General features: G+C 35.5%; 1 protein-coding gene across 2 annotated transcripts in view; it reads right to left on the bottom strand.

The window, feature by feature from the left end:
• Nucleotides 1–336: 336 nt before the first annotated feature.
• The window catches only part of GNB5 (G protein subunit beta 5), a 66,994-nt gene continuing 52,047 nt past the window's right edge, over nt 337–15,283 (bottom strand). For both annotated transcript variants that reach the window (XM_074234666.1, XM_074234665.1), the window contains 4 exons: nt 5,839–5,887; nt 5,057–5,153; nt 3,822–3,988; nt 337–3,102 (listed from right to left, as the gene is read on the bottom strand). In XM_074234666.1, coding sequence (XP_074090767.1) covers nt 3,091–3,102; nt 3,822–3,988; nt 5,057–5,153; nt 5,839–5,887 — 325 coding nt within the window. In that variant the 3' untranslated portion in view covers nt 337–3,090. The remainder of the gene's footprint in view (nt 3,103–3,821; nt 3,989–5,056; nt 5,154–5,838; nt 5,888–15,283) is intronic.

Genomic DNA, 15,283 nt, shown 5'->3' with positions numbered 1-15,283 from the left:
TCCTTGGGGGATATGTCTAAAAGTGAAATGTCTGGGTCAGAGGGTGTAGATATTTTAGTCACATTGCTTACACAATCCCAAATTGATTTCCAAAAATGGTTATATTAATCCATCACTCCATCAACTTTGTACTAGTGTGCTTTCCTTTGCCCAAACTTTCCAACAATTACTATTCCTCTCTTTTGTCATCTGTCAATTTTCTGGGTGTGAGGTAAAATTTTAGGCTTGTCCTGATGTACATCTTTCTTATTAGTAGTAATCTGGAGCATTCTTTCCTATAGTTGTTATGAGAACTGTTTGTTCAAATTCTTGGACCACTTGTCTCCTAGGTAAAGATTATTTATTTTATATGCACAATCATATCTGTTAGTTGTTTATATATCTTGAATACTGAACTCTCATTTGAGAAATTTGATGTAAAGAGTTTTCCCCATGCGACTGGTTCTCTTTTTAATCTAGGTATATTAATTTTCTTTCTGCATAAGCTTTTACATTTTATATAATCAAAATTACCTATTTTATTTTTTATAATTGCCTCTATCCATTGCTTAGTTAAGAATATATCTACTACCCATTGCAGAGAAAAAGTGTGATATTAAAGAACAGAGATGAAAAGATACTTCTCTCAGAGGTGGGAGGTCTATGAGTGTGGTACATTGTGTATATTTTCAGTCTTCCACCATGTGTAATTAGCTTTACTGAATTTTTTCCTCTTCTTTTCTTTTTTTCTGTCTTGCTTTCTAATGTATTTCTTTCTTTCTTTGTCTCTTCATTCCCTCCTTCCCTTTCAAAACTAATTCTTTTTTTATGTGAGATAACTGGGAAAGAGGAAGGAGAGAGGAGTTCCTGGGCAAACTTCTGGTGATGTCAAAATACAAGATAATGTAAAAAATTTTGTTTTTCAAAAGATATGTATGTGCCTTTTTTTGAAACTGACTATTAGATGCCAAGTCCTGGCACACTGTTGAGAGGAGTGACATGATAAGCAAATGGTACTTAGCCATGACAAGTACCTAGAGTTGAGTTTCCAGAGTTACAAAACATGGTTCTGGATCTCCTCCATGGGAGTATATTCAGCTTTTGAACCTAACATCTACCTACCCAGTTAACCTATAAATCTAGGGCAGTATATTTTTAGGTGTCAGGGACTAGTTATTTCCAAAGACTGATTCATCCAACCCAATTTGGGAGGAGTTTTTCCTTAAGCAATAGTATGCCTGTAATATCTTAAAAAAAACAACTTAATAGAAAGTATTATTTAATCTTGTGAACTTCATATTTATGTATATATGTGTATATATCTATATATACACATTTCAAATAAGCATCTGAAGGATTTATACAATCCTGATTGAACATAAGTATCTTGATGATAGGATTTTTTGTGTCTGATTACCCAGTGCAAAGCAATTAATTATAATTGTTGATTGATTTAGATCTAAGCACATAGGGAAATAAGTTACTCGTTATTTAGAAATCCTCAATTAGTCTATATGATTCACCTTCTCAAATACTTCACATGAATCTAATTTTTATAGGCAGAATATACCTGAATGAAATAATGTTTATAAAAACACGGACTTAATACTAGCTTAAAGTTTCCTTTTTTTCTGCTTCTATAGAAAAAAGATTTTGATTATTGTGAAAAAATGGTATCATAAACACACTAGTGCTTAACACTGAATACCTTCTTTAATCGAAAGCAAACATAAAAAGACAATATCTCAATATTACCTAACTCATGTTTAATAGTCTTTCAGGTGAGGTTTGGATTGGCAAGTTATCTCTTGACCAGAACTAGAGGGTAGAGTTTTTCTGATGTGGAGATGACTTTTAGATCTCTCTGGAGAGAGATACAGATGTGGAGATAATAATCATAGCAGAGAATGAATAATGGCTATAGTAATAACAGATGAAGATTGCAGAGACTTACTTGAAGACTTGTAACTTGAAGCCTCTAACTTTTCCTGGTTTGTTGATTAGATTAAGAGAATCTAGCAGGACTTGTCTAAACTTTATCTATGTGAAGAAATTTTTGGAACAATTGCAGACTTATTCCACTCTGTTTCTTCCTTCACTTTTATTTCAATGGACAACATGGTTTATCAAGTGTTTCTTTATTCTGTTTAAAATTTTTGTGACTGGTTATTTGTATCTTTAACGATGGATTTCTAGATAAAGGTAAAATAAATTGAATTGTGTCCTAAGTTGATGTTATGCTATAGAAAGTGTGATAAGGGGTGAATGGAAGCCTGGGATTAACTGACTACACTAAATTCAACTGTTTGGAATACTTAATTTTTAGTCTAAGGATTGCCTAGAGGCTTAGAACTTTATGAAGTCTATTAATAATACATATTTTTAAGCTTTTTTATCTTTGCAAGAAAGAGAAACTATGTGGAACTAGCCCTCTTACCCTAGATGAAAATTCTCATTCCTTGCAAACAATCCATAGGTAAATCTGAAAGCTGTTTTTTTTTTTTATGAAAAGCATAATTAGAAAGGAAGGAAAGAATGTTTTGGCCATTCTAAATAATAAGAAGGACCTCATCACTAGATTTTTCTTTTTAATAGACTTTTCTTTTTATAATTGATACTATATGGTCATTTTAGGATAAAGTTCCAACATTGCATCACAAACCATTCAAAATGTTTTCCTTCTAACTTATTACCTGAAACACATAATTTTCATAGGAAGCCTCCAAAAGTCAAGCTGTATCCAGATACAATCAGTAGTTTATACTTTAAAAAATTACTCTAAAATGAATTAAATTAGTGCAAATTATATAGAATATGCAAAATAATAAATTTGGTCTTAGAATACTTTCTGAGCAAAGCCTAATTTATAGTTTGCAAAATAATTCCAAATTAAAGGTAGCTAAAATCAAGAATAGAAAGCATTATATGTAAAGATGATACTATCAAAGCAATATAAGCTTATAATCTCTAGTAGACAGTTATAGGCATACAGAGACATTTGATGTGTTTCAACTACCAAGATGCTTCCTCAGCATATGAAATTGCAGGTATTTCAAATCATATTCCATAGCTTAGCTGATTAGCTTGAAATATTAGGAGACATATTACACATTAAGCCCAGACCTGAAAAGAAAACAAAATCAGTCTTTAGTTTACAAGATTAAAAGACTTGAATTTTTTGCAAAAAGTTCACTTAAGTTGATCACAATTGTTGATTTCAAAATACTCAAGAGTTTCATACTTGACCAAGTAAAATAAGTCACATGTTGTAATTTATATTTTAATTACAACACACACTACGTAGAATTATAGAATCTCAGAACTAATAGGCTACCTGGCTCAACTCACAAATGGAACAAGAAGAAATGAGTATATGAGCTCAACCCTTTTCAATCAGAGAGGTTCAGCTCTTTCACCTGCTGCCCCCTCAATCAATGTCCCTGCCAGACTGACCACCTCTTGCCATATTTTCTTCAGGTTGCCTATCTGACCTTTGAATAGTTTTGAATATAACAAACCTAAATTCATTGTCCAAAATTTTGGCTTCTGGGACAGACTTCCCTCTCCCTTCTTTTCCTTCACTCCTTCCATTCCTTCTGCCATTAAACTTGATTTTGTCCCATTTAACTGTCTTAACAATCATGGTCCTCATTGCCCTGAAGCATAATAAAGGTCATTAAAGTTGATTACTGGAAGAGCTAAAATTAGAACCCCAAATTTGCCATAACTAGTTCTGTCTTAACCTACTTTCAATTCTCTTAAGAAGACCAAGCATTCTTCTCCTCAACCAACAGAACTATATCTTCCTCAATCTCTAAAGTAAGAAGAAAAAAGACTCTTACTCTCAAGGTATGGTCCCATGATCCTGAGCAGAAAGCAGTTCCATCAGGGGAAACACGTAAGGTACTAACTCTGTTTTCATGACCAAACAGGATGGATACTCTTGATCCTTTCAATACATCCCAGACATTGATGGTATAATCGTTGTAACCAGCAAACAGCAAGCGACCTAGAAAGGGAATGACATGCATAAGGGTTTTTTTTGTAAAACTCTAAAATTCTAAACTAAAAGTTCTTAGTTTTCTAGGTCATCTAAAGTAAAAGAATAACTAATTTAAAAGCTACCTATTACCTAGTTGTGTAAGATTATTAACTTTCTCTAGTCCTACTATGCATAATGTTTGTTTTAGGTGAAATATGACAAAATCCCTGACCTCAAAGTCCCTGACTAGACCAGATAGCAATTATTAGGAAGTACAGTGTTTCTCTAACAAAGGGTGGAGGTGGGGAGGGGAAAGAAATCAGAAACCTCAGGAAATCACGGGGAATTCCTAGGAGCTTATAGAAATGGCTTGCTCCAAACCTTACTTCACCAATTCCTTCTTCTAGGTAAAGACACTGCTTAAGGTTACTACCTACTAATTTTAATTTTTCTCTCTTAGAATGAGAGTTAATTTTTTTGTAGTTTCCCTCTTTAAACGCAGGCTGCTTCTAAGTTGCTAAAAAAGACTCTGCTCCAAATCTTTTTTTTTCCTATGATGGCCAACATAGGATACTTAATTCTCTGTCCTCTATGAACCTTAAGAATTTTGTGTTTATCTTTGAGGTGGAAATGGGAATTTCAGGGGATTCTTCAAGAAGAGTGCAGGTGGGAAAAGTTTGCTACATCACTCCCGTAGGGCATGGCAAAAGATTATGCAGCCCCTTTATTTGCCTTGGCAAGGAAAAGAGTATTCTCTCTGTTCAGAGAACTTCTCTAGGCAGGGCAAATATAGAATGTAAGCTCCTTGAGGGCAAAAGCCTGTTTTAGTTTTGTCTTTTGAAGCTTTAGCACCTAGTTCCATGCCTGATTCATAAATTCTGGGCAATGGATTGATTGCAATTACAGTGTTGAAGTGGGGGGGGGGGAAAGAAGAATGAAATAAAAAAAGTGGAAACTGAAGGGGAAAACCTTTTTTCTTGAATTCCCCCCTCCCCCCCCGAAAATGAGAATGAGGAAGAATATGCGTCAATATGTCAGATCATTTGGGAAGTGTTCCCTTACTTGTGACGGAGATCAGGGGAAATCAGATCTTACCACTGAGTGAGAAATCCACACTGGATGCTCCAAATATGATACTCTCTTTGGAGTAAATTGCCACCTCCCTGTCAGCACGGAGGTCATACAAGCGACACTGTAATTCAAATGGAGATTTAAAATAATTTTCATTTTGATTCTAATCCTTTTAAGTTTGGCTTATGGAGAGACATTTTTTTGTTTTAGATTTTTCAAGGCAATGGGGTTAAGTGGCTTGCCCAAGGCCATACAGCTGGGTAGGATTTGAACTCAGGTACTCCTGACTCCAAGGCCGGTGCTCTATTCACTGCAATGGAGAGACATTTAAATCAAATGGTTTGTGCAATTTTAAAGACTGGAATGGAAAGGCATCTTTTATTTCTTCCTTTCCCCCTCTCTCCTTCCCTTCATTATTTCATGGTTTTCCATTTTTCCTATTCATTCCCATTATCAATGGGAAATAGACAATGGGTTCCATGAAAGTATAAACATCAAGTAGTTCTCAAGGGATAAATAATTTTTTTGGGGGGGTCCCTTCATATACTTTCATTTTTTAAAAATATAAATATTTCATTGACTTCAAAAAAAATCACTGATAGTTTTTAATCTAAGCTGCTTCCTCCCCAAGAACTCTCCCCTTCCATCAAAGAAGTATAATGCAAAACAAATTAACTCTTATCTTTTTCAACTGTATGAGAAAGAGTTTTGGAAGGCATATAACAATGATTTTTTTTCTTCTTGGAAAACTGTACAGACATAATTCTCTCTTTCAAAAACAAATATTCAGTTACTTGGAAACATACCGTAGCATCATCTGAACCAGAAGCAAAGGCATCTCCACTGGGATAATATCTGTAAGAGACAAAGTTGTGGTTGCAAAATTATTCTACAAAAATCACTTTTCATGCAATATGGCAGGCAAAGCACTATAGAAAATTATTAACATATACTTTTGTAGTATCTTTTTGACATGTAAAATTTTATGTTTATAGCATTGCTTTCAATCTTGTGAGCTAGGTCATTATTTTATCCCATTTTTGGAATAGAGAGCTGGCCTTGGAGCCTAGAAGATCTGAGTTCAAGACTCACCTCTGATATATACTAGTTATGTGATTCTGAGAAAATTCATTTAGCTTCTTAGTATTCTAGACAACTCTCTGAAACTACAATCTTCAGAAAAGGGGCCAATTTGTATTGGTAGACAGCGAGTTCTTATCACTATTGTATCTTTTGTATTACTAATGCTTTGTGGTTATTTGGTGGCAAATCAGGATCACAGAATATCACAACTGCAGGTGTCCCAATGGAAGGCTATGTGGGAGGTGGCAGTAGGCTATAGCCAGGACTGGGCTGAAACCAGTTTGAATAAACTCATGAGAACTAATTGCTAAATTTTCAGTGTGAACATTCTTGAACTTTGGAAATCAGCAAATGCTACAAATTAAGGCTTAAGTTTTTGTTTATTTCTAGACCAAGTGATGGATAAAATATTAATGTCTAATAATAATAATGATTAAAAATAAAATAATAAAATAAAATTAAAAGTATGTTGTGGCTATATTACCCCCCCTTCTTTTCCCAAAGTGTTTGTTAAATATTTACCAGCACAATCCTGGCTATAGTATATTGCCAATGGCGATTGGTACATTAGAAATGATAGTAAATATAACTATCAAAGATACATATAAACATATTTATATGCATTCTGGAAAATGAGATAGGCTAATCATGTAATAAGAATAAATGGAAAGCGTAAATGCTACATCTACTATTCCTAAGATATTCAAAGAAAACAGAATAATCAGTCAACAAACTATGTGTAGGTACTTTGCTAAGTTCTGGAGATACAAAAGGAAGAAAAGACAACCCTTCCCCTTAAGGAGTTTACTGTCTAATGGAGAAATCAATATGCAAAAAAAATTGGAGTTTTTTACTACATATATAAGACTCATTCTATTCTCCTTATACATATAAAGCAAGATGTATGCAGGTTAAATAAGAAATAGTTAACAGAGGAAAGGCACTAGAGTTAAGAGGTATTGGGAAAAGCTTCCAGTAAAAGATGGAATTCTAGTTGGGACACAGAGAAACCACGAAGGTTAGTAGGAGTTGAGAAGGGAGAATGTTACACTGAGTTAATCCTCTGCAAATATTTCTGGGAAGAAATGGAACATAATTACACAAGATAGCAAGGTATGTAAGCAGAAGCAGCATTGCTCCAACAGGCTCTCCCTTGGTCTAGTCTCTTCTCTCAAGCCTGGGAAAGGGACTTCATCTCTCAGTCCTAGACAAGCAGACCCAAGGCTTAGACTCTTCCCAGGGGTGACCCCAGGACACCCCCTCCCCCAAGAACTCCAAAGAGAGGAGAAGTAGTAGTGGCCCAGCCTAAATGAGGAGAAAACTAAAGACAAAAAAAAGTTTTAACTCCCAAAGAAGATCAGGGGCAGAGAACAACAAAGAGAAGATAGGCCTAGATTCCTAGGTCATCACTAACAAGACTGAAGAGAGGACTTGGTGACCGACAGAGAAGAAGCTCAGAATCTAGTCTGAGAAACAAGAAGCTATCTGATGCCAATGCAGAAAAATCAGTGGATACAGAGTTGGAAGCTCTAAGATTTGCAGCCTAGTACTGAGTGAGGCAAAGATCTCTCTGGATGACAAGAACAAAGAGGAAGGGGAAGGTTAGGAGACTGAGGCTCCTGCAGTTCCTGTTGCACAAGAAACCAAAAGTGAAGTGGCTCTAGCTTCAGACTCAAGACCTAGAAGCAGCCAAGTTGCACTTTCTTCTAGACTCCAGAGCACTAGAAGCTCCTGGTTCTACCCCAGAGGCCAGGTACCTGTAGGTCCAACAGAAGAGGTGAAATCTTCTGAAGTTCTAGTCACTCATTTGGGTCAAACCATAACAGTGAAATAGTGGACAGTCTATTGAAAAATAATAACCACTTAAGCTAACTTTTGTGTATTTTTCTCCTAGTTCATTTACTCATCATCCTACTTATCATTGTTAATATAGACTTAATAAGTGTTACTAATAATTATTCTTTGTTTATTAATTCTCCTCCTCAATTATTTCAAATCTGAATTATCAGTTTGTTTTGCACTACCACCATTAAAAAACCCCCTTAATAGTTGTTCTATCAAGGAAAGGAGGGAGATGGGGGATAGAGGAGATAATTCAAATAATATTTTTATATGAGTAAAATAGCTAATATACCTTCAATTAACTTTATCAGAAAGTCCTGGATTTTGAAGATGGATGCCTAAAAGTATAATAACTCTTTCATACCTAAGCTGCTCTTATATGTACTCTACTGATATGTCATAATCTCATTTCTTCTTCTTCTTCTATTTTTTTAATAAAAATTGGCAGTCATTCTTATTTTGATTTTATTTCAGTGTCATGAATGAATGCTACTTTACTGTCCACATTTTTCTCAATGTCAGTCCTCCATTCTTCCTCTTTTGGAGATTAAGTCTCAATCTACTTGCCCTCCCTAAACTTCCTTTTTTTTTGCGGGGTGGGGGGTTTGCAAGACAGTGGGGTTAAGTGACTTCCCATGGTAATACTGCCTCCCTAAATTTCTGATGCTGAGTTAATACACATCCATGGTTAAATAATTCTAATAATAATATCCAAACTTATATACCAATTATTGCGTGCACTGTACTAAGTCCTCTATAGTTTACATTTCATTTGAATTTCACAACAATTCTTTGATAATGGTTCTATTATTATCATTCCCATTTTAGAGATGAGGAACCTAAGAAAAACAGAGATTAAGTGACTTGTCAGAGTGAACCATGGGAGATGGGACAACACATCAAATATTTCAATTCTCTGTGACTACTATAGAATTGATCCAAACTCTTGAAAGTATCCTGGGTGCAAATATAACTTCTTTTTTTAAAATTTTATTTTGTTCTGAAATTAAGAAATAAAAAAGGCATTTCCATAACAAAGCAAGATAGAAAATAGAATTGTTCATGAAATTGCAGATCATTTATGTACAACTTTCTATTCCTTTCAAATATATAATAAAGTTATTATGTAACTTTTTTTGCCCTCTCTCCATCCCAACTTTGATATAAGTTATATACATAGATATACATTTGCACACAAATGTGTGTATATCTATATATATATCTATATCTATCTATCTATCTATCTATCTATATATATATATATATATATAGAGAGAGAGAGAGAGAGAGAGAGAGAGAGAGGGAGGGATAGATGTTCTTTTTCTGGAGTCAAATAGCATCTTTTCTTTTTTCATTTTTTTCAATATTTTATTTATTTTGAGTTTTACAATTTTCCCCCTAATTTTACTTCCCTCCCCCCACCCCCCACAGAAGTCAGTCTTTACATTGTTCCCATGGTATACATTGATCCAAATTGAATGTGATGAGAGAGAAATTACATCCTTAAGGAAGAAACATAAAGTATAAGATATAGCAAGATCAAATAATAAGATACCAGTTTTTTCCCCCCTAAATTAAAGGTAATAGTCTTTGGTCTTTGTTCAAATTCCACAGTTCTTTCTCTGGATACAGATGATATTCTTCACTGCAGATAGCCCCAAATTGTCCCTGGTTGTTGCACTGATGGAATGAGCGAGTCCATCAAGGTTGATTATCGCCCCTATTTGCCATTAGGGTGTACAATGTTTTTCTGGTTCTGCTCATCTCACTTAGCATCAGGTCATGCAAATCCTTCCAGGCTTCCCTGAATTCCCATCCCTCCTGGTTTCTTATAGAAAAATAATGTTCCATGACATACATATACCACAGCTTGCTAAGCCATTCCCCAATCGAAGGACATTTACTTGATTTACAATTTTTTTGTCACCACAAACTATGCTATGAATATTTTTGTACGAGTGATATTTTTCATAATATCTTCAGGGTATAGGCCCAGTACAAACAGCATCTTCTTTCATAGAATCTTTGTGGTTAATTTGAGTATATATAATAGTCAAAATGATGTGGTTGCTCAGAGTTGTTCTTAAAACATCAGAACTGATACTATACACAATATTCTCTTGGTTATGCTCATTTTGTTCTTCATTGTTTCATGTTTTTTTTAAATCATTGAGCTCAATCCTCTTTTTAACTTTATTTTTTGAGGTTTCTTTTTTTGGGGGGGTCTTATGTTTACTTTCACAACATGACTTGTGGTAATGTTTTTCATGACTGCACAATTTTAACTTATATCAAATAACTTGCTTTCTCAATGAGGGGGTGGATAGAAGGAGGGGAGAGAATTCAGAACTCAAGATTTTAAAAATGAATGTTGAAACTTGTTTTTGCATGTAACCAGAGGAAAGAAAAAATTGAATTAAATTAAAATCATTGAGCTTATCATTTAGGATAGCAGAGTATTATTCTGTCATAAACATACACTATAAGTTGTTTAGTTATTCTCCAACTGATGGACAATTTCCAGGTCTATGCCACCACAAAGCTGCTATAAATATTTTAGAAAATGAAAGGTTTTAGTTTTTTTTTCTATTTTCCCTAATCATTTTGGAAAACAGATCTAATAGTGGTATTGCTAGGTCAACATAGTATACGGCCGGTTAAAAGCTCTGAGCATAATTTCAAAACTTTCATTAAAATGATTGGATCAGCTTACAGATCTACAACCAATGAATTAGTGTCCCAATTTTTCTACATCCCCTTCAACATTTGAAACTTTCCCTTTATATCATTTTAGCTACTCTGATGGAAATAAAATGATATCTCAAAGTTGTTTTAATTTACATTTCTTTTCTCTTTTCTAAAAATCATATTAATCAATGGTTTATCTACTTTATTGATTTTTTCATAGTATCAATTCCTAATTTTATTTATTAATTCAATAGTTTTCTTACACTCAATTTTATGAATTTCACCTTTAATTTTTAGGATTTCCAATTTAGTATTTATTTGGGGATTTTTAATCTTTTTTTTTTGCTAGTTTTTTAAATTGCCCAGTTTATTGATGTGTTTTTTCTCTTTTTTTATAAGTACTTAGAAATTTTTCTTCTTATTTCTTTTGCTATATCATATAGGTTTGGATATGTTATTTCATTGTTGTCATTTTCTTTAATGAAATTACTGATGGTTTCTATTATGTGTTCTTTAAGATAAGGTTGTTTAGTCTCCAATTAGTTTTTTAGGTTTTTTTTTTTTTGCAAGGCAAACAGGGTTAAGTGGCTTGCCCAAGGCCACACAGCTAGGTAATTATTAAGTGTCTGAGACCGGATTTGAACCCAGGTACTCCTGACTCCAGGGCTGGTACTCTATCCACTGTGCCACCTAGCCACCCTCCAATTAGTTTTTTCTATGTTTCCTTAGTCCCTTATTAAATGTAATTTTTATTGCATTGTGATCTTTAAAGGAAGCATTGAATATTTCTTCCTTGAGCTATAAAGTTTTTGTGCCAATTTTTGTAAAGGTACCATGTGAGAAAATGATATATTCCTTTTTATTTCCATTCAATTCTTTTATGGCTATATTTGTCTAGTTCTGAGAGGGGGAAGACTTATAAAGTTCTTTATTATGATAGTACTACTATTTATTTCCACCTTAATTCATTTAAATTTTCTTTTAATAATTTAGATGCTATCGTATTTGGTATATATGCTTAGTATTGACATTGCTTCATTATCTATTCTACCTTTTATCATAACATAGTTTCTCAGTTTATCTTTTAATTAAATCTATTTTAGCTTTGACTTTGTCTGATATCATGATTGCTATCATTACTTTTTTTTTGCTTTGGCTGAGGCATAATAAATTCTATGCCAACTTTTTATTTTATTTTAACTCTGTGTGTATCCATCATTTTTAAGCAACATATTATCAGATTCTGAGTTTTAATCAATTCTGCTGTTTTCATTTTATGGGTGAATTCATCCCATTCAGAGTTATAATTACTATTTGTGTATTTCCCTCCATTCTAGTTTTCTTCACTATAATTCTTCACAGCCTCTCTTTTTATCCTATCCCTTTTCTAATTTACTCTTTAAAAAATATTTATTTATTTATTTTTGTACAGATGATGTTTTTTTTAATATACATTACTAAAATATTCTTGTTTAAGAGTAATAAACATAATAATTAAAGAGAAAAAAATGTGCTTCAGTGTGTGTTCCAACACCATCAGCTTTGTCTCAGGTGGATCATATTCTTTTATGATAAGTCCATCACAAAAACTATTTCCATATTTTTTCCACCATTGCCGCTGCTGATTGCAACTCCCTCCATTTATACCTCCCCACTACCATATACTATATTTTCTCTCTCCTTTCACTCTGTCCCTCTTCTAAAATGTGCTGTAGGGTAGCTGAGTGGTACAGTAGACTGATCACTAGCCCTGGGGTCGAGGCCCCAAGCCCACATACCACCCCTGAGACCCAGCAACCACCCAGCCCCATAGTCCCAGACAGGCCACCCAATCCCAGCCCCTTGCAAGAAGTGAAAAAGAAAATGTGTTATATCTGACCACTCTCCTCCATCACTCACATCATCCCTTCCCTTTGTCCCCCTTCTCTCCTTTTTATTCTAGATGTCTATACTCCATTGATTGTATATGCTGTTTCCTCTCTGAGCCACCTCTGATGAGAGCGAAGGTTCCCTCATTCCCCCCTTGCCTTCCTTCCTTCTATATCATCGCAATAGTTCATTGCAATAAAAAAATCTTATTATACAAAATATCTTAACCTATTCCACCTCTCCTTTCTCTTATTCCCATTACATTTCCCTTTTAGCCATTGACTCCAATTTTACAATATATTATATCTTCAAATTCAGCTCTCTCCTGTGCTTCATCCATAAAAGTTCCTTCTACCTGCTCTATTAAATGAGAAGTTTTCTATGAATATTATCAGTATCATTTTTTCTATGCAGGAATACATGCAGTTCATCATCATTAAGTCCCTCATATTTTACTCTTCTCCTCCACCCTCTATACTTCACCTGAGTCCTGTATTTGAAGGTCAAACTTTCTGTTCAGCTCTGGTTGTTTCAATAGAACAATTGAAATTCCCCTGGTTCATTGAAAGTCCATCTTTTCCCCTGGAAAAGGATGTTCAGTTTTGCTGAGTAGTTGATTCTTGGTTGCATTCCAAGCTCTTTTGCCTTCCAGAATATTATATTCCAAGCCCTACAAGTCCTTAATGTGGTTGCTGCTATGTCCTGTGTGATCCTGACTGCAGCTCCATGATATCTGAATTATGTTCTTCTGGCTGCTTGTAATATTTTCTCTTTAACCTCGGAGTTCTGGAACTTAATATTCCTGGGGTTTTTATTTTTGGATCTCTTTCTGGGGGAGATCAGTGGAGTCTCGCAATTTCTATTTTGCCCTCTGCTTCTAGGATATCTGGGCAATTTTCCTGTAAGAATTCTTTAAAAATAAGGTCAAAGTTCTTTTCCTGATCATGACTTTCAGGTATCCCAATAATTTTAAAATTATCTTTCCTGAATTTGTTTTCCAGATCAGTTTTTTTTCAATGAGATGTTTCACATTTTCTTCTAATTTTTCATTCTTTTGGTGTTGAAGTATTGTGTCTTGACTTCTCATAAAGTCAACACCTTCCTTTAGCTCCATTCTACATCTGAAGGATTTGTTTTCCTCAGAGAGCTTTCTTATCTCTTTTTCCATCTGGCCAATTCTACTTTTTAAAGCATTCTTCTCCTCAATAACTTTTTTTTTTAGGTTTTTGGCAAGGCAAATGGGGTTAAGTGGCTTGCCCAAGGCCACACAGCTAGGTAATTATTAAGTGTCTGAGACCGGATTTGAACCCAGGTACTCCTGACTCCAAGGCTGGTGCTTTATCCACTACACCACCTAGCTGCCCCTCTCAATAACTTTTTGAACTGTTTTATCCATTTGACCTATGATGGTTTTTAACATGTTATTTTCTTCAGCATTTTTTTGGATCTCCTTGACTAAGCTGCTGACTTCTTTTTCATGTTTTTCCTGCATCTCTCTCATTTCTTTCCCCAATTTTTCTTCTATCTCCCTTACTTGATTTTCAAAATTTTTTTTGAGCTCTGTCATAGCCTGAGCCCAATTTCTGTTTTTCTTGGAGTCTTTAGATGCAGGAGCTTGTACTTCCTCATCTTCAGATTGAGTATTTTGATCCTTCTTGGGATCACAGACAATGTATTTCTCAATGCTGTTCCTCCTTTTTCTGTTTATTCATTTCTCCAGCCAGTGCCTGGTTTTGGGGTGCTTCTTGAGCTTTTGAATATTATTGGAACACCCACACACACACACAAGGATCCTTTTGGGATACAAATCTATTAGTGTCATTTGATTTTTAAAGTTTCTTTAAAGTCCTTTTTAAGGGGTTGGAGCCAAGATGGCGACAACAGTGGATCTTGTCCTAGGTGCTCTCTCATAAATCTTTGAAACTAAGGACTCTAACTAAATTTTCGAGAGATAGAACCCACAGAGGGACCCAATGAGGCAGTTCTCCTACTCACAGTAACCTGGAAAAGAGCAGAAAGGCTCTGCTCCCTGGGGTTGGAGGGGCGGCCTGCCAGAGTGAAAGAACTTCAGCCTCCTGGAGGCAGCCCCAGGGTGCTGGGAGCCACAGCTCACAGCAGCAGAGGAGTTTCCTGACCTACACCCTGGGGAACACCAGGCACAAATTGGAGGGGGGGGACCTCTGCCAGAGGGAGCACATGAAGCCCAGCCCTCAGGGCACACAGCTAGCTGCTTAGCCACTGCATCCCAAATCCAGGAAACAGAAGCAGGCGGAGTCGGTAAGCAGGAGCCCCCAGGGCATGAGCCCTTTGAACCTGGTGTGGGGAGTGGGGGGGGAGAGAGAGAGAGACTGCCAAGCTCTGTCCTCTGCCCCTGGAACAGGACTCTGGGGCTCTGACCACATTCAGATCCTGATCACAGCCCAGGGCCCCCCATAGAACAGCAGCCCCCCCCCCCCCAACTGAGCTTGTGGTCATTTACAGACTAGGAGGGAGGATAGAGCCTCACACACTGAAACCCTTGTGGGAGTGTCCCAAAAGCTCAGGAAGCACCCCAAAACAGGCTTAGACTGGGAAAATGAGCAAGCAGAGAAACAAAAGGAACACCATTGAGAAATACATTATCTGTGAACACAAGAAGGATCAAAATACTTAGTCTGAAGATGAGGAAGCACAAGGTCCTGCATCTAAAGACTCCAAGAAAAATAGAAATTGGGCTTAGGCCATGACAGAGATCAAAAATCAAATGAGGGAGTTAGAAGAAAAACTGGG

This window comes from Macrotis lagotis, chromosome 4, assembly GCF_037893015.1.
Source record: "Macrotis lagotis isolate mMagLag1 chromosome 4, bilby.v1.9.chrom.fasta, whole genome shotgun sequence".
Classification (NCBI taxonomy): Eukaryota; Metazoa; Chordata; class Mammalia; order Peramelemorphia; family Peramelidae; genus Macrotis; species Macrotis lagotis.
Note: the sequence above shows the minus strand (reverse complement) of the source record. Positions and strands in the feature narration are given on the sequence as shown.